The 21456-nt window shown below is 56.9% G+C and overlaps 2 protein-coding genes across 3 annotated transcripts; one reads left to right on the top strand and one right to left on the bottom strand.

The window, feature by feature from the left end:
- Positions 1-49: 49 nt before the first annotated feature.
- On the bottom strand, positions 50-12929 carry ACTN3 (actinin alpha 3). 2 transcript variants are annotated; one of them, XM_057727575.1, is made up of 21 exons: positions 12724-12929; positions 8938-9052; positions 8647-8766; positions 8257-8343; positions 8085-8172; positions 7524-7602; positions 7359-7440; positions 6539-6624; positions 6141-6233; positions 5515-5745; positions 5242-5389; positions 4024-4174; positions 3366-3474; positions 3130-3270; positions 2684-2866; positions 2092-2226; positions 1817-1996; positions 1244-1390; positions 1072-1137; positions 426-584; positions 50-341 (listed from the first exon to the last, which is right to left on the bottom strand). In XM_057727575.1, the coding sequence occupies exons 1-21, from the start codon at positions 12871-12873 to the stop codon at positions 183-185; spliced, it is 2709 nt and encodes a 902-aa protein (XP_057583558.1). In that variant the 5' UTR covers positions 12874-12929; the 3' UTR covers positions 50-182. The 2 variants fall into 2 exon arrangements, with proteins under 2 accessions (XP_057583558.1, XP_057583557.1); XM_057727574.1 differs by having other exon boundaries at positions 50-584; positions 12724-12797.
- A 782-nt stretch (positions 12930-13711) lies between these two features.
- On the top strand, positions 13712-19665 carry ZDHHC24 (zinc finger DHHC-type containing 24). The gene is made up of 3 exons (XM_057727585.1): positions 13712-14091; positions 15223-15500; positions 19078-19665. Exons 1-3 carry the CDS (start codon positions 13811-13813, stop codon positions 19371-19373), a joined length of 855 nt encoding a protein of 284 aa, XP_057583568.1. The 5' UTR covers positions 13712-13810; the 3' UTR covers positions 19374-19665.
- The last annotated feature ends 1791 nt before the right edge of the window (positions 19666-21456 follow it).

Here is a 21456-nt window from a genome sequence, read left to right as displayed (position 1 = left end):
AGCCTGTGGGCCCAGCTTCTGCTTCAGGAACCAAAAGGAGATGGAGAGAGGCCCACAGGGGATCTTTATTGAGAAACACTTGGCTGGTCGTTCTCTGGGGCCCTTGCTCTGAGGGACGGCTGAGATCAGCCAGAGGAAGCACCCTCTCTCCGGACTTGCATACACAACCTCAGGGGTCGAGGTCAGAGGTCACTCTCCCCGTAGAGGGCACTGGAGAAGGCCACATAGTCCAGGGCTCCAGCTGGAGCCCCGGATCCCTTGTAGGGCGCCATGCGGCGGATGCAGTACTCGGCCTGCTCAGCTGGGAGTTCCCGCCGCAGCTCCTCAGGCGTGATGTAGTTCTGGGGGGAGAAGAGGGATTGAGGGCCCATGGGTCCTGTGCCCCCGCCCCTGCCCGCCAGCCCCCTGCACCGCCAGGGACTCACCTTGTCTCCCGCCAGGATCTTGAACGAGGCCACAACTTGTTCAGCCGTGTCGGTCTCAGCTGTCTCTCGGGTCATGAAGTCGATGAAGGCCTGGAAGGTCACGACCCCGGCTGCATTGGGGTCCACCATGGTCATGATTCGCGCGAACTCCACTTCCCCCTGCAGGGTTAGAGGCCGGGCACCGTGCCCGGCGAGGGGGGGCTTAAGCCAGGAGGGCTCCTGGTGTCCCCCTGGCTTGACAGCCCCAGTGACAAGGTGCCGCCTTCCTCCATAGACCGTCCGCGGCAGCCTTAGGCGGCTCTAGCTCTGGGAAATCCTTTTTGCTAGGCTGAGCTCTGCTTCCTGCCCGCAGCAATGCCCCCTGCTGCCTGCTGGTCCTGACCGGTTTCCTGAGCCTCTCTGTAGTGCTGCTTCTCTGAGGTAGACCATTGCAAGCTCAGACTCTGTAGTCACAGACCCAGGTCCAAATCTAGTGTCTTTGAGCAAGTTATTTACCTCTCTGAGCCTTTGGTAGGCCCTGTGGGAAATGGGGTAATTCTCCCTAACCCCAGTGGATGGATAAGGAGGAAAAGAGGTCATGTGTGTGAAGGCAGGAGGGACACCGGCACAAGGGGGACTCCTGGGACTGGACTGGGGGGACACTCACCAGGTCGTAGCCCATGGAGATGAGGCAGGCCCGGAAGTCGTCGGGCTCCATCATGCCATTCCGCTTCTGTAGTCGGGGGACAGATGTCAGGCTCAGTCCCCAAACCACCCCTCCACCCTCACCCCACACAGCCTCCAAGTCCACCACCGCACAGAGCTAGGGCCCTGCTGACCCGGTCAAAGTGGTTGAAGGATGCCCGGAACTCGTTGAGCTGCTCCTGGCTCAGGCCCTTGGCGTCCCGGGTCAGTACCTGGTTTTCCACTTCGTTGATGGTGCGGGCAATGGAGGTGAGCAGCTGCTCCCAGCCCACGCGGATGTGCTGGGAAAACAGGAGACAGGCCGGGTCAGTGGGTGGCCAGTGCTCAGCCGTTAGGTCTCATTCCACCCCCAATTCACCGTATGACCCTGGGCAAGTCCTCCCCCTTGCTGGGCCTCTGTCCCCGTCTGGAGGTTCCACGGAGTGACGTCCAGCAGCCCTTCCTGCCTTAAAGTTTGATGATTTATTATATGTTACGTATTGATCAACCAGCCATGGCTAATCCAGACCTGGATTCACACTGGTCTGTGACTCTGGACCGGTCACTTTCACTCACTGGGTCTCAGTATCCCCATGGGTACATTGGGGGACCTGGCCAAGCTGAACTGGGGACCCTCTTGTGGTGGATGTGCTGTGTCCAGCTGTGGCCACCCCAGGCTTCCCCAGCCAGCACCGCCTCCCCTCTGTCCTAAGTGGGTGTGATCCCACCTCCATGCTGTAGACAGTGTGCTTATTGTCGAACACCAGGCTCTCCTGCAGCAGCTGGTGGTCACCCTCCAGCCGGTCGATGTTGCTCTTGTAGTTGATGATATTGTGTTCCTGCTGCCGCAGCCCCGCCATCTGCTCTTCCAGAGAGCCAGCCATCCCCGCTGCCAGGCGCCCCACTTCCTGCAGGAGGGCCCAGGCAGGATGAGGGCTCCCAGCTCCCGGCAGCCCAGCCCCGGCCCCACTCTCCCAGGTAGGCTCCACGACCCAAGCCTTACCTCCACCTTCGCCTGGATCCACGGCCCGACGGCATTGGCCTGGGCTGCAAATTGCCGCCGGAGCCTCTCGTTCACCTGCTGCCGTGTCAGCTCCTCCTGCAGCGTCTGGTCACGGCTGGGTACCAGCTTTCGGACCTGGGAGGGAAGGTGGTTGAGTCAGGGGCAGCTGTGGGAGTGGGAGACAGGTTCCAGCCCCCTACATGGCTCCTGCTGTTCTGAGCCGAGGTCTCAGGGCTTCGTGTGTGGTTGGGAAGGGCAAGCTCTGAGCAAGTCACCCAGCCTCTCTGGGCTCGTTTCCTCGTCTGTAAAATGGGGCCCATGACATCATTCTTAGTGAACTTAGGTTGTTTCGTAAAACAATCTGGTCCACACACCAGATCTAATTCTGCTTCAATCAGGCCTGACAGGAAAATGCTGCTGTTACGGCCGTTTTACAGATGCGGCCCAGTCAGGCAAGGGCACCTGTTGAACGCAGACCCCAGATCTGAAGGTGGACGTGATTCTCCATGTCTTGGAACACCTGAGATTCTCAGGGTGGTTAGGATGCATCCAAGCAGGGGGGAGGCAGGGAGAAGACACAGGCAGCACTGACCGTGTCCCACTTGGTGTTGATGTCCTGTGGGCTGAGGGCGATGTAGGGGTTGGTGGAGCTGGGCCGCAGCCCGTACGTCTGGCAGATCTTCTGGATCTCGCCCTGGATGCCCAGGATGGCCCCCCTCTCTCGGTCGGCCTCGGGCAGCGTTGCCTTGAATTGCTCGTGTGCTGTCACCAGGCTCTGGGGATGGCAGGCAGGAAGCCTCAAGCAGCACCCCTACTTCCCGCAGCAACAAAGGGCAGCAGTGTGCCCCGGGCCATCCAGCAGGGCCAGGGCTGCACTGGCAGGAGAACCTGGGCCTCCTGCCTCCCAGCACTCGGGAACTGGGGTTTTCCTCCTGCCCCATTGTCCAGGAGCCCAAAGGGGTGGCTGACAGGAGACAGGCCACTTCCCTGTCATCCCATCCAACACCCCTCCCCCACACCTGGAACCCCCGCGCCCACCTGGGTCTCCTCCACCGAGTGCACCAGCCACACGTCCTGCAGGTCCTCCACGGCACCGTCCAGCCAGTTGTTGAAAGGCGCTGCCCGCCGGGCAAACTCCAGCTGCAGCTGGTCGATGGTCTCCAGGAGCTTCTCCATCCGCTGGGGCCACAGGGATGGCCAGTCAGCAGCCTGCCCAGCAGGCCCCCTCACCTCCTCCAGTGTCCAGCCTCCCCCTCCCTGGCCTCCAGCCTCACCTCTAGCGCATCCCGCCTCTTTTGGGTCAGCGTGCCCAGGTTGTCCCACTGGTCACAGATGGCCTGGCAGCGGCTGTTCACTGAGGCCGCCTCATGGTAGTCCAGCTCACTGGGGGCGGGAAGGGGGAAGACTTGGGGGCCAGATTCCAGCCCAGATTTCTTCCTGACTGCCCTCCACGGGCTGGAACCCCGGGCCCAGTGGTGGTGAAGGCGTAAAGGAGTCGGGGCTGGGGGGTGGGGGGTGAAGCAAGGGTGTTCCCAGTGCGGGATCCTCAGCTCCAGCCCCTGGAAGAGCTTGGGTGGAGGGGCAGGGCCCGGAGTTTCCGGGGCCGATTTACAAGAGGCGGCACAAGGCCCGGGCTGCTGGTGAGGATTTGGCCTGCCCAAAGCTGAAGGGAGCTGCTAGGTTTGGGGGCAGGTCGTGCCAGTGCGGGAAGAGCATGGGTAACAGAGCGGGATCCGGAGATGGGATCAGGGTTACAAGAGGAGGGCAGAGCAAGTGGTGATGGGGAAGGACGTGGGTACCAAGGCGGGATTACCAAACCAGGGAGAGCAAAAGGTCTGGAGGGCTATGGGAGCAGGGGGTGCTCAAGGCTGAGGCGTGGGGCCAGGTAGGGGCGCTGTCACCCCGGGCTGTCCGGCAGCGATCCGCGCCTACTTGAGCTCCTGGGCCAGCGCGGCAATGTGCTCCACGCGGTCCTGGTGTGCCGCCAGGTCGCTCTCAAAGGCCTCGTGGCGCCGCAGCAACGCCCGCACCTCCTGCAGCGAAGCTGACTCATAATCCCGCTGGCTTAGCATCTCCTCCTTCCCTGCATGGAGAGAGGCCGGCCCAGGTCACCCAGCTGAGGCAGGAGCAGGGGGTCCGAGCCGGGCTGTGTGACCGTGGAGATTCCTCACCGGGGAAATGCAGGTGATGACACCTGCCCAGCCCACCCTCGGGGTTTGCTCTGAGACACTAGTGTGATAAGGTTAAGTGAAGCTCCTGTTCCAGGGCCCGGCCCATGAGTGATGTCAGGGTCCCCTGACCCTGCACGATTCGGGGTGGCCCTTGGTACACTTCTGGTATTATCTGGTCGCAAACTGCCTTCCAATCACTCTGTGAACCCAATGAGCCCTTGACCCCTTCGCTGGCCAGTTTCCTCAGTGCCTGGCACTTGGTAGACCCTCTATGAATACTTGTTGGATGAACGAATAATGATTGTAAAAGTGCTTTGAGAATGACAGTTACCATAATTATGCAAACAAAACCACAGTCACAACAACTGCACCAGCGACCATTTATGGAAGTGCCTCTGCATTTTCCAGAGAAGGTAACTGAGGTTTAGTGGTTCAGAGACCTCATCAGGGTCACATATGTGGTCATATATTTAAGGAATTATTATATCAAACCATTGTCATTCAGTATGCCCAGAATCCATTACTAGTGTTCATTATTTTCAGGCAGGACTCGTTCAGTTATAGGATTAAAATCCTTGATAGAATACAGAGCGAATGTTTTCCGCAGAGTGATATATTTTGAGTCACGCAATATTTTGGCATCAGTATACTTTGAGTATGATGTAGGTGATGTTAGGGTGGGGGACTTATCTTTGGACACCTGCCACATACACAAATAAAATGCTAAGTGATAAATTAATCAGAGCAGACCTACAGAAGGCCAGAGCCAGGAGACAGTTAGGGACCTGAGTTTACAGATAAAGGAACTGTGGCCCCAAAAGGGGCAGTGACTTGACTGCACGGCAAGTCAAGGTGGGACTGGAAAACAGATCTCCAGCTTCCTTGCAGAACACCTATCCCTGACCCATGCATTTGGCCTGGACCCCTTCCCCCGACCAGTCTCCACCCCAGGACTGAATCAGGCCCCAGAGGTACCTACCCCGGGTCCAGGCTTCGTGCAGGGAGGCCTTCTGCTGGAACTTCTCCGCCAGGTGCTGCAGCCGCTGCAGGCGCCGGATCTCCGAGAGCAGCCAGTCCTCATAGCCCTTCTCCACTTGCTCCAGCCCCCGCCACGCGTTGGCGATGTCCTGTGGGGCAGGCAGAGGTGCCCTCCATCACGGTTCACCCATTATCCAGATGGGGACAGAGAATCCAAGGTCACCCGGAGGATGTGGGCAGGGCCGGGGTCATCCCCTCCCCCAGCCTGGCTCACCGAGACCAGCTTGCCCTCAGAGGGCATGAAGGCGGGCCGGTGGCTCAGCCGCAGCTTGGTCTGCAGCGTGTTGAAGTTGATCTCCAGCTGGCACTTCTCCTGCACGCGGGGCGGCTTGTGCAAGCGCCGGTAGTCCCGGAAGTCCTCCAGCTTGCGCTGCATGGCGCTCATGCTGGGCTCGCCCACGCGGTTCTCCAGCCACGGCACAGTGCGGCGGATCCACTCCAGCAGCTGCGGGGCCAGGCGGAGGAAGAGCAGAGAGCGCTGAGCGGACCTGCTCACCTCGCCCATGCCTCTCCACCCACACCCAGGCGGTGGCCAGAAGGCCGGGCCTCCAGCAGAGTGGGGGTCCCCACTGGTCAGGGAAGGAGTGGGATGGTTAACTGCTGAGTCCAGGGACCAATGTAGGTAAAATGAATGATCAGTGGATGACTGGAGCCTGGACGGGCAGAGGGGGCAGGAGGTGGGTCAAACAGCAGCAGGAGGCTGGGGGAGGCGAGCTACTCTGAGGAGAGGGAGGCTCTGCAGGTCTAGGCCAGGGGTCAGCTGGGCTGGGAGGAGCAGCAGGGCAGGGTTGGGAGAGCACAGGTAGGGGACGGGGAGGCCCTCTCTGGCCCCAGTCTCACCTCGCTGGCCAGCTTCTCATATTCCTCCATCAGCTTTTCGTTCTCCTGGTTCACAGCCAGCACCTTGCAGATCCTGTTGGCGGCTGTCTCTGCCTGTGGTGGGAGTGGGCAGAAGGGCTGGAGTTAGACACCCCCGACCCAGCCTCCCTCTGTAAACCCTTCAAACCTGGGCCATGCAAACAGAGGAGAGGATGAGGGAGCACATCTTGTAGGGTGAGGAGGGAGCTTCCAGGCCAGAGGCCTCCTCGCCTGAGCTCCTCAAGGACCGAGTGTGTGCAGCTGGGATGACAGCACTCTCACCCCCATGGAGCCTGGCACCTCCAAATGTTGAGATGCTGCCAAGCTTGGGCCCCTGGGTCCACATGCCCAGCCCAGACAGCAGCAGCTGAGCCCCTTACCTGCTCCGCCCCCGCGAAGGCATGGTAGAAGCAGGAAACGTAGGTCATGATGGCCTTCTCATCGGGCTTTGGGGTGTTCACGATGTCTGTGGGATGGCAGCGAGGTGTCGATTGGTCAAAGCCAGAGGTGGGGAATGGGCTTATGCCCACCCAGGCAGAGAGCTCCCTCAGGACGGGAGAGGGCAGAGACACCCAGTCATGGCCACCAGCTGCCAGATACCCCAAACCCAGCTCTTCCCTAGAGTCCTCGCGGACCACCCCAGGGCCCAGCAACCTCCGCCTTTGTGGGGTGAGGAGAGCATGAAGGTGGGGATGAGAGAGCAGACACTGTAGCCCTGATGAGGCACCAGTCCACACTGCCTGGTGTCTCTAACCATTCCATACCTTGGTCTGTCTGTGTGTCTGTCTTTCTCCCAAGTTCACATCCAGGGTACCAGGCACAGTAGGTGCCCAGAAAATGTTTGCTGGTTCAACCGATTAAAGCCTTTATGGGCACAGGGACAAGAGGCAGGACCCACTCGAGAGGAGCTCCCAGGATGGGTGACCATCGTGCCACCAGATGACCCAAGTAACTGGGATATGAGGCCACTACATAAGGTGAAGCCATTACATAAGGCAGAGGTGGGAGAGGCTGGTTCCACTGGGTGGAGCGGGACAGGGGGCTGGATAAGGGCTCCTGGAGAAGGGGGCCTGTCGGCAGGAAGGATTCTGAGCAGGGAACAGGGTCAGGGGCAGAGCATTCCAGGAGGAGGAAGGAGCTGGGGCAAAGGTGTGGAGGTCGGACCGTGCCAACTGGTGCGAAAGTGGGGCTTATTCTCACCTTCTGCGTCCAGCATCTTGGGGATGTCCAGGTACTTCTCTGCCACCTCGAAGGCAGTGTTCAGGTTGCCAATGGGGTCGTCCTAGATGGTGTGTGGGGGGAGAGGTGAAAGGTCAGCCGAGGGCAGAGACTCGGGAGTCGGGGCCGGGGGTAGGGGAGGCCTACCTTGCGCAGTTTGGCATAGTCAATGAGGTCAGGGCGGTGCCGGTGGATGAGAGCACAGAGGGCCAGGCCATCCTTCCAGCTGGACAGAGAGAAGGGGGGGGTCAGGCCTGGGTTCAAGTTGGGGCCCTGTCCTACCCTCATCCCAGGAGCACCCCTATGAGGATGGCCTCATCTGTAAAATGGAGTAAAGTCCAAACTCCTTGGCTGGGCATTTAAGGCCCTTGATTACCAGCCTTGGACCATTTCCTCTGAGCTCAGCATGGTTCCTTCACATCCCTGTGCTTGAGCCACACCGGTTTCTAGATGTTTTTGGCCTCCAGGTCTTTGCTCACAAGGTTTCCTCTGGCTGGAACGCCCTTCCCGGGACGTCTCCCGTGCTCCCTCCTCCAGGAATGCCCCCTCGCCCTCCTGGATTCAATTCAACCTTGACCGAGCCCTCCTATTTTCAGACACTGTTGCAGGAACTTGGCTGTGACCTCTCCTCCCCTGTGGCTCGTGCCAGGGGCCAGCTCTCTGCCCCAGAGCCCAGCTGAGGCCCCACGTGCTGATGGGCAGACGGACCTGGTGTGGAAGTTCTGCACGTTGACGTTGCGGTACGGAGCCGTTTTCCGCTGACACCACAGGAGCAAGCCTTCCTTGGCCGAGGTTTCTGGGCGGGGATGTGGGTGAGTGTTGGCTGGGGAGGGGTCTGGGCCAGGCCTCTCCCCCTACCTGCCTCCCCGCCACCGCTCACCTTCCACGGAGATGTCCTGGATGGCGAAGCGAAGGATGATGGTCCAGATCATACCCAGGGTCATCTTCAGGTTCCCGTCGACAATCTCTGCAGGGCGGGGGGTGGGGACACGCTCCATCTGGCACTAGAGGCCTCGACTACCTCCCCCCTGCTCTGCCCTCTGGCCCTTGTCCCCATCCCAGGGCTGGCACCTAGTAGGTAGGTGCTCAATCATTTTCCTTCAGAGTGCTTCATCGGACACCTCCTGGGTGCTGGGTCCTGTGCCAGCACTTCGGGTCCCTCTGCTCCTTACAGTCCCTCCTGTGAGGCTCGGATGGTTTTCCCACTGCTGAGATGAGGAACCGTGCCTCCCCCAGCTCTGGCCCAGGCCGCCTCCTGCCACCTCCTCACCTTCAGCACCGATGGACACCAGCTTCACCCCCTTGCTGGCAATGAAGTCCAGGGCCTTGTTGACATTGGCGATCTTGTGGAAGCGCATCTTGCCTTTGTCTGGCCTGGGCAGCCTCTCTCCTGGGTGTGAGAGGTCAAGAGTCAAAGGTCATGAGAGGAAGCTGAAGACATGGTCCTCAAACTTCCCCCTCCCTCACCAGGTCCCCTCCAGCACTCTGCTGCCACTACTCCCCGAGCTCTCTGGGTTCCCCTAGGTCCTGGGGTCCCCGTGCACTGATCTGCGCCCCTCACCTGAAATGACCTCCAGAAGCAACATGAGTTTGAGACCATTGCGGAAATCCTCCTCGATGTTCTCGATCTGGGTGCCAGCCTTGCGCAGGTGCGAGTTGCACCAGGCAGTGAAGGTCTGGGGGCAGAGGACAGTGCTCAGACCCTAGGGCTGAGGACAGTGCTCTGGCTCCTCTGTCAGGGTAGATCTCAGAGCCCAAGGCCCTGGATTCAAGTCCCGGCTCAGCCACTGACTTGCTGTGCATCTGGGACCAGCCCCTTTCCCTCTCTGAGCTTTAATTCTCCTGGAAGAGCAGAAATGCGGTCTGGGGCCCTTTCAGATCCCAGTTTGGACTTGGGGTGCCTCGCTGCCAGCACAACAGCTTGTGCCAGTCTCAAGCACTGAAGGGGGGATCAGAAACTTGTAGAGCAGACACTCTGACGTGTGAGGCCCTCTGAGACACAAGGGTCAATGCAGGGTGATACTACCTTTCTAAAATCTGAAAAATTCTGGGTAGAAGCACAGATGGCTCTGGGGGTTTTGCCCGAGGGACTGTGCACCTGTGTTATTATCTCAGCCCCACCAACCTCCTAAGGCTGTTGTGAACTGGCCTCCAAGCAGACCATGGAGCTGCAAGAGCTTTGCAGGCTGTAGACAATCAGCTGGATACTGAGGCCCAGCCTGACCTAGTTTCTGGAGGATGCTGCCCTCCCTCTCTGGCCAGGTGTGCTTCAGCCTCAGCCTCTGAGATGGGAGGGGCGGTATACGGCTGTGTGTCTTTGGGGGATGGCAGTGACCTAGAGCTTGGAGCACAAGTTTCTACCAACCTACCAAGCCTCCAGGCCCTGGATTCTGCCATCAGCTGTCAAGTCCTTGGTAGAATCCATACTTGGGCTCCAATCCCAGCTGAGCTACTCACTCTCTGTGACCTGGGATGTGCCTCTCAACCTCTCTGAGACACAAGGGTCGATGCAGCCTCTCGGGCTCAGTCTCTCCATTTGCACAATTAAGAGTTCAGACTCAGTGATGTCGCAGGTTCTTCTTCCCCTGACCTTGAAGGATTCTGGAATTGATAGCATCCCCCCACCACAAAGCAGATACTCCAGGGAGGTGGCCCTGGAAATCATTTGGAATTCTTTCCCTCCGGTGTGTAAGTGGGTGCTGAGCACTAAATTGATGGGGCCCTGAACACAGGAGAGGGCAGCTGGACTCTTTGTAATTCCTTCCAACCCTGGAGTCTCAGATGCTCTGGGTCTAGATAGAGCAGGGGAAAGGCAGGTCTGGGTGAGGCCTCCATGGAGGAAGGGGCATTCTTTCACTCGATAAACATGACTTTTAATGAGATTTGGTCCCTGCCCTAAAGGAACTCACAGTCAATCAAAGAGTCCTGTTGGTTGAGAAGTACTGGGAGAGGCTAGTATTGGGGACACTAGGGGAGGCGTTCTTCAAATCAGGTGGGGGGGTGTCTCTTGGGGAAGGTTAATAATTGATCAGAACTGTGATGGAAGAGCAGGAGTTTTTCAGGCAGGGAAGGGCAGGCAAGGGCATTCCAGGCAGGGGCAGCCACACGGGCAAGTGCTTGGCAATGAGAAACAGTTGCTAGGTTTGTGGGGCTACAGCTCTCTGGCCACTGCTCTGGGGGTGTTGGGGTAGAAGTGGTGAGAGGCAGGCCGGAGGGGTGTCAGACGCCAGGTCATGCGCGATCTTTAGTGCTAAGCCAGGGAGTTTGAACTTGATCCTGAGGGCAACAGGGAGTCAGGGAAGCTTTCAGGCACTGAAGGGAGAGGGGCATAACTGTGTTTTAGAAAGCTCATTCTGGTTGCAGAGGGGAGACAAATGGCCTGACAGAGCAGAAGGGAGAAGTGAGGAGGTGGCGACCGACACCAGGATGAGGGAGGAAGGGAGTCAGTGAGTGGGACAGGGCAGGATCAAGTGGATGAAATAGAAACATTTGTCCTTGCTAGAATATCAGCTCCCTGGGTAGAAGCACAGATGGCAGGGTCTTTATTTTTGTCTCCTGCTGAATTCCTGACACTTAAAATGATGCCTGGCACATACCAGGACCTCCCTAAGAAATACTGAATGAATGTTTTGGAATGACGTTGAATAAAGAGGACTCAAGTATCAGGTGGGAGGGGGCAGGACTGCTCCAAGACCTGGAGGAGAAGCAGAGGTGGGGCGGGGAGAAAGCTGAGCACAGAGATGTTCATTACATTGTAATAAATGATGTTGGATGAGAAAGAGGGAGAAGGTACAACTCCAAGGGACGCTGATGAATTTACAGAGTGTCTACACCGTGCAATCACCCTGCAACCGCGTGTCTACACCGTGCAATCACTGCGCAACTGCTGAATAAGTGGATGAGGTGGGTGACTGTAAGTCGGGCTGGAAGGACACTCCTGATACTTTAAGTGATGAAGGGCAAGTTTCAGACTAGCCTGTGTCTTATGAGGGGCATGGGAACCTGGATCTGGGAGAGGCCTGGGTGGGTGGGTGGGGTAGGGACAGGAGTTGTTTCAGAGCAGATGGCAGCTGGAACCAGGGGCAGGGATGACCTCACTGGGAGATTGCTGGACCCAAGGACCACAGCCCTGCTTGGAGACAGGTGCAGGAGGAGCCTGGGGGGGAGGTGTGTCACCCGGGGCACCCTAGCCGAGTCAGCTGAGCCTCCCAGCCCCTGGGGTCATCTGTCATCTAACCCAGCGGAAGTGCTCTGATTCTAAATCCCAGGATTCTCAGATCCTGCAGATTCAACGGAGCACCCCTGTTCCCTGCCCTTTCCTGGACTCGTACACTGGTGGCAAGTGCTCAGCAGGGTCTAATGACCTCATGGTACCCTCCTACCGCTGGCCTGCCACTCCCCAAAGTTTCCTCACTCCAGCCTGGATCATTTTCTCTTTTGGGTCCCCAGGTGTCCTGTCCCCTCCACTCGGGAAAGTTTAGGAGTGAAAATAGATCGGGGAGGGGAGGCCCAAGAGCCCTACAAGGCTGGACCTGGGCAGCAGCTGCCCATGTGCCCCTCTCAGCTCCTCCAAGGCGCTGCCTCAGCACGAAGTGTCCATCTGGCCAGAGGGTCAGGTTACCTACCGCGAAAGAGAACCCAGGGCTCCCCTCCTCCCCGACCTTGTGGCCTTTTCAGCAGACTCAGGGCCCTGGGGTGGGGAGGGGTATATTGGGAAAGAATGGGGGTGGAGCAAGCAATGGGCAAAGACCCTCAGGTTTCTGGGGGGGGGGGTGTCCTGGTTTTCTGACAGTATATGATTTGGGTCCTATCTCAGTCCCAGTTTCCTCATTTGTCAATTGGGATAGAGTGACCATGGACACCACACTGGAGAGAATATAGAGAGGGTGGGGAGGAGGTCTGGGAGGTTACCCCTTCCCCCACACTCCCAAGTCCACTAGTTGCCTGGCTGCAAGTCCTCAGGTGGGGTCTGGGAATATTTCACTAGAGACGGGGGTGTGGAGAGAAAGATAATTCTTCCGGACCCCACCCCCCCTCAAACTTGGACCTCTGGGGCTTTGCCCAAACCATATTCCTTAGCAGAAGTGGAGCAGTGAGCCCAGGAGAATGAACCCTGGGGGGTGGGAACCCCAGAAACTCTTCTTGTCATCCTAACCCCCTTCGTGAGGGTTCCCAGCCCTGTCTTCGGGCCCTGGGGGACAGCAAAGGATTGATAGGCAGAGCATGAACTGGGGAGTGGCACTGAGGGTTAAGACAGGCTCTGCCCCTGACCTGCTGAGATGCCAAGGACAAACTGCCTGGCTTCTCAGGCCTCAGTCTTGCCATCAGGAAATGGGCTAGCACTCACTTTCCGCTGCTGCTTCTCCCAGGCCGGGTCCAGCAGCAGGTCGCGGTCCCAGTCCTCCTCCTGTTCCATGTACTCGCCGCCCCCGCCGCCGCCGCCCGCGAAGGGCCCCTCCCCGACCCTCAGACCCTCGGGCTGCATAACCATCATCATCTTGCTCGGGCTCCTGGACCCGCTCCGCTCAGCGCGCTCCAGAACATGGGGGCCGCGTTAAGTAGCGCCCGGCCCAGCCCCGGATCGGATTCGCGCTAAATATGGGGGAGGAGGGAGGGGCCGGATGGGGGCGAGGGTGCTCGGGTCTGGACCAAGCAGGAGATTGTCCTGGGGCTAGGAAACTGCAGAATTTGGGGGCGCTGGGGTGGATCCCGTGGCGGAGATCCGGGGTTCGCGTTCCGGCTCCGCCGCTTGGGCGCTGTGTGACTGGGAAAGCCACGGGCTGTCTCTGAGTCTGTTTCCTCACGTGTACCACGAAGATGACGATAATAATAGCAGCTGCAGACCGCTCTAGAAGCTGCCCTTTGGGCCTCCTCCTGACCCTCTTCCTGTGCCGCGCCGGTGGGAAACAGGGAGCACTATTCCCATTTCACAGGCAGAAACACCAAGGCGCCGAGCTGTTTTGAGTGTTTTCTGGGGTGATGAAGGGAGACACTCGAGCATGGGGTGCGGCTCCAGGCCAGCTGGATGGGCCGAGGCAGGGCTATTAATATCGGGGCGACTGCGGGGAGAGGGAGAATGTGCTGAGCCGGGAAACCCCAACGCCTCTGAGGCTGCAACTCAATCCCTCCGACGTGCAGGACAGCGGGACCGGCGGGAGGGGCCTCCGCGGGTGGGCGGGGACTCCGTGGGTGGGCGGGGCTATAACGGCGCTGCCCTACCGGGCTCTAGCCCCAAAGAGATTTCAAGCGTCTCTTTGGCTCGTTCGGCCGTCCAATCACATTTCCGTATCTGCGGGCCCGCCCACTGAACCTGAAGGCTCACGCATTCCCTTCAGAGCTTCTATTGGTCGTAGCAGACGTCCGTTTGCCACTACCCCCGCCCCAATACGGAAGCGGCGGGGTACTCGGGATCCGACCGCGAGTGGGTCCGGGCCATGGGGCAGCCTTGGGCGGTGGGGCGCGCGGAGGCGGCGTCCACGCGGCTGCCCCTTGTACTCACCGCCCTGTGGGCCGCGGCCGTGGGCCTGGAGCTGGCCTACGTGCTGGTGCTGGGTCCCGGGCCTCCCCCGCTGGGACCCTTGGCCCGGACCTTGCAGCTTGCGCTGGCAGCCTTCCAGCTGCTCAACCTACTGGGCAACGTGGGGCTCTTCCTGCGCTCGGACCCCAGCATTCGGGGTGTGATGCTGGCTGGCCGTGGTCTGGGCCAGGGCTGGGCGTGAGTGGGGCATGGGATCTGGCAGGGGGAGGGCTCTGAGACCTGAAGATGTTAGAACCAGTTTACAATAAGATCCGCTTGTTAGAGCCAGAGAACTCCTTTAGAACCAGAAGGCAGGAGTATCATTCATTCACTTACAAGTATTTGAGTACCTGCTATGTGCACGGTACTATTCCAGGCACTGAAGGTACAATAAAACATATTCCTGATTTCAGTGGGGGAGGGGGCAGTTGATAAACTTTAGGTGTAATAAATAAGCAAGTAAACAGAATGCTAGAAGGTGTTGGTGGTAAGGAAACAGAAAGAGCAGGGTAAAGGAGATGCATATTGCAGTTTGCAATAGAGTGGTCAAGGTAAGCCTCATTGAGAAGGTGGCATTTGAGCAAAGACTTGAAGGAGGGGGCAGATCTGGGGGAAGAATGTTCCAGGCAGAGGGAACAGACAATGCAAAGGCTCTGAGGCAGTTGTGTGCCCAGCTTGTTCCAGGAACAGCAAGACAGCCAGGGTGGCTGAGGTGGAGTGAGGGGCAAGAAGAGGTTAGAGATGTAAAGACCTCGTAAGACCTTGAAGACTTTGCTTTTTACTAGAATTGAAATGGAGAGCCATTGGAGGGTTTTGAACAGAGGAGGGGCATGACTTAGATTTTATATTATTTTATTTATTTATTTTTCCATGGAGTCCTGACCACTGGACCACCAGGGAATTCCCCTCACATATTTTAAAAGGATCAGTCTGGCTGCTGGGGTGAAACTGCACTAGGTGGGAACAAAGGTGGAATCAGGGAGACCAGTCAAGAGGCTGTTGCAACAATTCAGGGGAGAGCTCATGGGGACTTGGACCAAGGTGGTGACAGTGGAGGACAGGAGAGGTTTGCTCCCGGATGACAGAGGCCAGAGAAAGGCCTCAGGCCTGGGGTTGTTAGAGCTGGAAAAGCCCTCAGACCTGCTGTGCTAGAATTGGAAGGGTCTGGGAAGTGGCGTTCAGCCTGCATTTACCTGTGAAGAACCTGAGGCTTAGCGAGGACAGGGGCTGTGCCTGCTTCCCCAGGATGGGTTCGGGGGCTGACCCAGGCATGATAAGGGGGTACTCAGAGCTGTTGGGGGAACTGACCCTGTGGTTCCTTCCCTGCAGTTACTGCTACCAGTGCCAAAGCCAGGTGCCGCCGCGCAGTGGGCATTGCTCCGCCTGCCGCATCTGCATCCTTCGCCGGGACCATCACTGCCGCCTGCTGGGCCGCTGCGTGGGCTTCCACAACTACCGGCCCTTCCTGTGTCTGCTGCTTCACGGCGCAGGCGTCCTGCTGCACGTCTCTGTGCTGCTGGGCCCTGCCCTGGCAGCCCTGCTGCGAGCCCACACACCGCTCCATACCGCTGCCCTCCTCCTGCTGCCCTGGCTCATGCTGCTTACAGGTGGGGAGCCAGAGGTGGGGGGGCCTCCACAGAGAGGCAGAGAGAGGCCCATTCTGGCGGGCGATGGGGTTTCTGGCTGGTTCTCCAGGCAGTGCCCTGGGGACCCAGTCCCAATGTCAATTACAGGAGGTGAGGGAAGCCTCTTATTCACCTGGGTGTACAGTCTGTGAAACACAGGCCTCAATGCAGGTACAGAGTTCTGGCTGAGAGAATCAGGGGAGGGTTCCAGCAGGTGGTGGCAGAGGAGGAAAGACTAGTGGGATTTCACAGGGTGGGGTGGGGGGTGGGATGGTGAGGGAGCATTCTAAGTGGGGGGGCACATTAAGAGCTAGGGGAGCAGCATGGACAAAGGCTTGGAGGTTGGGCAGGGAGTAGTGAAGGCATTTGATGGGAATTAAGACTAGGATGGTAGGTGAGGACTGGATGGTGGAGGGCCTTGAACGTGGTGTGAGGAGATGGCCCTTACTTGACTGGGCAGTGGGGAGCCAGTGAAAGTTACAGGCAGGGGAAAGCCTAGTCTTTGGAAGTTGGGAGGCTGATGGAGAGGCTGTGTTCTGGATGATGCTCTTTCCTCTGACACCACCCAAGACAGAAACCCCATTGGTTTTTAATACTTTGTTCTCTGCCCCCCAAAATGCATCAGGCTTTCTCTTCCATGATTCCTTCCTCCTGACCCGTCCACGGTCCTCTGTGTAACCTTGTCCTGCAGTTACTAAACTCCCTGACCATTCTGAATATTGGCTTCTCATCCTATCCTAGCCCAGCTCTGTCCCCAGGATCCCCTTCCTGCAGCCCAGGGGAGGCCTGGGGAGGCCCAGTGGGGTTGCCAGGGTCTTCCCCTGCCCACACTAGCTTCCTGAGCAGCCCGCCTCTGCCCTCCTCATGACCCCACTGCCTCTGCTGAGACTCAAACCCTCCAGCTGCTCCTCTCTGCACGCCCCCCAACCCCTGGTCATCTACGGTCTCCCACGTGCTCCCCTCAGTCACTGAAGACTTGGGCTCCAGCCCTGAGTCTCTGTCTCAGCCCTGGGCCTTGTTGAAAGCTTAGGTATCTGAAAGTGTGGGTGGATGGCCCCAATCGCTCAGCTTCTTGACCTTCTCCCTTCCCCTACTCCCACATCCCCACCCCAGTCCTGTCAGAATCCAAAATGTGTCACCTCCCAAATCACCCCATCAGTCACCCCCCTCTCTGCTCCCACCTCTTCTCCTATCCATCTCTCACTCTTTACTCCATGACACCTGCTCTGGAGCTCCTGGCTCTTACCTTTCTGTCCATCAACCCCTTCCCTCTTCACCACCCCAGGTCCAGCCGTCATTTCCACCATCCTCCCGCAGCCTCTCAAACCTCTTTGCTCTGTCTTCTTTCCACTGTGCCTTCCTGGCTTCTCTGTGTTTGCCCGTGGCTGTTGAGAGCTGCCAGAGATGCCTGGTACTTCGTGGCAGTTGGTACCATGTCATGTTCATAGCTGCTGGCCTCAGCAGGCCCTCAGCGATGCCTGGCTGCCCTGGTTCCTCATAAGCTTCCTCTCCCTAATGTCTGCAGCTCAAACCTTCCCACCTTGCTGTCCTCCAAGCCCCAGCCTCTCTTGAAAGTACATCACAGAGAAAATTAGACATCAGATGGCATGTCCAGAATTGGCTGTCCTGTCCTGGAGGCCGAAGCTGACTGCCCCAGCTTCTGGTGCCCAGCCCCTCATCCCTGCTCGGAGGCCTCACACCGTGGGTCGCCTCTCCTCCTGCCACTCCAGGCTCCCTCCACTGGCTTCCTTCAGGTTTTCCCACCTGGTACAAAGCCTCTCTCCACCCCACGTCCTCCTCCTCCAGCTCGTGCCTTCTGGCTCTTCCATCAGCAGCCAAGTCAGAGGACTTGCCTGGGCTCATAGGCTGCTTTTCCTTGCCTCCCCCCACCCCATTCCTCCACCTGCTCCAAACTGGCTCCTGCCCCCACCCATCCTCCGAGACTGCCACAGTCCCCAGGCCTCTGTCTCCACAAAACCCAGAGGACCCTTCTGAGTTCTCTTCTTGCTTCACGAGACTTCTCAGCCTCATAAAACTGCTGGCCTTCAGCCTCCTTAAAGGGCTCTACCCTTGATGTCCCCAACAGCTTGTATTTGGGGTTTCCTCCTTCCTTTCTGGTTTTCCTATATTTGGTCCCTAAGGACCTGGTTTCCTGGCTGAGGTCAAGACACAGTTCTCATCTCTCTACACACACTGCTGGGTCTTGAAACTGCCCAGGTACGAGCCACTAGCAAATCTGTGTATCCAGCCTGGGCTTCCCTCCTGAGCTTCCAGAATTGTCCACTCGTCTTACAGGCATCTCTCCATCCTGCCTCAGGACCTCCAAACAGAATGTTTTCTCTCCTCTTCACCTAGCAAATACCTCCTTAACCTTCAGGCACTATCCAAAATATCACTGTCAAAACAGATGAAGTTCATTTCCCTGAGCCTCTTAATAAATTTCCATGTCATCTCCCCGCCAATGGGCTCTTTTTTATTGAAGAAAAATTCACATAATGTGAAACATAATTTTAACCATTTTCAAATGCACAATTCAATTGCATTTAGTATATTCACAATGTTGTGCAACCATCACCACTGTCTAATTCCAGACCATTTTCATCACCCCCAAAAGAAACTGTGTACCCATTAACCAGTCACTCCCCATTCCCCACTAACCCCCAGCCCCTGGCAACCACTAATCTTGTCTGTCTCTATGGATTTGTCTGTTTGGGACATTTCATAAATTATTATTTTTTCAAAATATTTATTTTTGGCTGCGTTGGGCCTTCGTAGCTGCCTGCGGGCTTTCTCTAGTTGTGGCAAGTGGGGGCTACTCTTTGTTGCGGTGCTCAGGTTTCTCATTGCGGTGGCTTCTCTTGTGGTGGATCATGGGCTCTAGGCGTGCGGGCTTCAGTAGTTGTGGTGTGTGGGCTCAGTAGCTGTGGCACACGGGCTTAGTTGCTCAGCGGCATGTGGGATCTTCCCAGCCCAGGGATTGAACCTGTGTCGCCTGCATTGGCAGGCGGATTCTTAACCACTGCGCAACAAGGGAAGCCTGGGACATTTCATATAAATGGCACCATACAATACATGACCTTTGTGTCTGGCTTCTCTTGCTTGGCAGAACATGTCATGGCATCCTGTAGTTCATTAGTTCACCTGATACTTATTACCTACTGTGGGTCAGGATGGTGTAAGATGCTGTACTTTTCCCGTATCACACACATCACAGCTGTAATTAAGTAACTGAGATGTGATCTCTTGAATGTCTGTCTGTGAGCTCCCTGAGGTCGGAGATGCCACCTGCCATTCACCCTGGTATTCATGGGAGGTGCTCACACGTTTGTGATGCATGAGTGAAAGTCGCATCTAGGGCGGACGCTGTGTCTGCCCAGTGCACCAGTGTGTTCCCATCAGCGGGCATGGGTTGGCCAGGGAGCAGCGACTCAGTGTTTGCTGAGCGCAGCAATGTGCCCTGCTTCATGGTGGAGCAGGGGACGGGAGGAGAGCAGGAGCTGGGCTCTGGGAGGGCCGGGTCTGCTGCCACCCCCTGACCCTTTCTGCTCTCTCCTTGCAGGCAGAGTGTCTCTGGCGCAGTTCGCCCTGGCCTTCGTGACTGACACGTGTGTGGCGGGTGCGCTATTGTGCGGGGCTGGCCTGCTCTTCCATGGGATGTTGCTGCTGAGGGGCCAGACCACGTGGGAGTGGGCTCGGGGCCAGCACGCTTATGACCTGGGCCTCTCTCACAACCTGCAGGCAGCCCTGGGGCCCCGCTGGGTCCTCGTCTGGCTCTGGCCCTTCCTGGCCTCCCCATTGCCTGGGGATGGCATCACCTTTCAGACCACAGCTGATGTGGGACTCATGGCTTCCTGACTCTAGGAAGCGCCTGAGCTGTACAAGGAGTGGGGAACAGGAGAGGGGAGTCAAGTAACTCACTTCAGGCCCACCCCTGGCCTCAGAAGAGGAGGCAGGTTGGTACTTGATGCCTGCTTTCGGCAGCTCCAGCCCCACCCTTGGCCTTGCCCTTGCCCAGCTTGAACAAGTGTCCAGGGCTTGGGTCTTATGATTCTGCCTCTCAGTGGCCCCTGAGTACAATGAAGGGTCTGGCAGGGGCCTGCCTAGCTGCTCCTTTGCCAGGTTAATAAAAGTGCCCACTTGGTTCTTGGATTCCCTCCATCTTTACGGGTTTCTGGTCCTTCACTGTTGCCTGGGCTGCTGTTTTTGGTTCCTCCGGTGGTCAGGCCTGGGAACCACAGAGTGCCTGAGGGTGTGAAGAGCTAGGGCTCTGCCTCCTGTGGCCTTGGGGCGGGGATGTAGGAGGGATGGCCAGCAGGCTCAGGCAGAATGTAGTGATCCAGGGTGAGAATCCAGAATCCTTTCCCAGGTTCAGTGCTTTATAGTTAGGGACACTTCAACAGCAACAATTTCATTGAACTTCTCTCCGGCTAACCCGGTACACTGGGCAGCAGTTAGGCGGAGGATAAACCTAAAGCTCTGAGAGTTGATGTGATAGGGTCACGGGGTAGTAGATGGAGGAGCCCGGATGTGAACCCAGATCTTTGTGCTTTCTCCTTCACCCTTGCATGGCCGAAAAAAATGAAGGCAGAGAAATCAGGTGGGGATGTTCATCCTGCATCTGTGCAGGGTGGTGCTGAGGTTGCTAAGCTCCTCCTCCCTGGACTCTTCAGGAGCTACTTGTTAAACACTTTTATTTAAATATAGTAAACAGACACTTCCTGTTAAATGTGGCAGGTTTAAAAATGTGAGTTTACTTGTTTCCTCTTAAAATCTAAAACAACAGTAGAGAAATTAAAAATGATGTCAGTTTACAAAGAGAAAGAAAATAGGAGGGAGACAGCAGTAGACCCAAGAGACTGACAACATTTTGAAAGATGGAAAGTGGATGGAGGCTCATTTACTGTCTTAGAGAATCAGAAGCTGAAATTAAGCGTTCTCAGAGGGAGAGGCCAAGAAGCAGCCAGATGGCCCTCGGGAGCCCTGGAGAGGCTCAGGAATTCCACCAGCACCGCGGAAGGCAAGGTTTGGGACTGACATTAGGGACTGATTCAAGGTCTCTATGAGGAGTGGCCCCCACCCCCCACCCCCGACTTTATGAAGAAGCTTTATATCATCTCGGGGGACTGGAGAGGGTGGGGGTGAGGGACTGGACCAAAAATGGGGTTAAGTGAAAATCTACAGATGCTGCTGGGGGTGGGGTAGTCCTCCAGTGACATGGCAGGCTTGCCTCCCAAGAGCCCTCAGAGAAGCCCCCTCTTCTGACAGGCCCTGCCCATGCCCACAGAGGTTTGAGCTGCTAGGGCTTCTTTGTTTTTCTAAACAGCATGCTCCATTACTATTTTTTAACTCTGTTAGGAACTTGGTGTACCTGTCACTTTGCGCTGTACATTAGCACTGGCAGACCTCCTGTTTCCTGCTCTGCTTTACCCCTCACCCTCCAGAATATCTTTTTTTTTTTAATTAAATAGTGAGAAGATGCAAGGGAATATTTGTAAAATAAAGAGAAACAACACCCTCCTGACCTCCATTTAAGAAAAAGATACCATTTCCTTTGACGTCCCCACTGTGCCCCTCCCTGGTAGAGGAAACACTGCAGTGTTAATCATGCCCTTGCTTTGCTTTGTGATTTTATTACATGTTTGTATTGGTTTTACATGTTTTTGAATTTTATATAAATGGAGCCACACCTTGTTTATTCTTCTGTGATTTGGCTTTTCCTTCAATATTATGTTTCTGAGATTTATACAAATTAATGTGTGTGGCTGTAGAGCATTCCTTTTCCTTGCTGTATAGTGATCCACTGAATAGTTTATTTTTCTCTCTTGTCCCACGGATCATTTTCTCTACCCCTGTGTATGATCCCCTAAGATCTATATTTGGCCCTTGCTCTTCCATATACATTTTAGAATCAAGTTCCACCAATAAAAACCCCTTTGAA

Source organism: Hippopotamus amphibius, chromosome 3, assembly GCF_030028045.1.
Source record: "Hippopotamus amphibius kiboko isolate mHipAmp2 chromosome 3, mHipAmp2.hap2, whole genome shotgun sequence".
NCBI classification, from domain to species: Eukaryota; Metazoa; Chordata; class Mammalia; order Artiodactyla; family Hippopotamidae; genus Hippopotamus; species Hippopotamus amphibius.
Note: the sequence above shows the minus strand (reverse complement) of the source record. Positions and strands in the feature narration are given on the sequence as shown.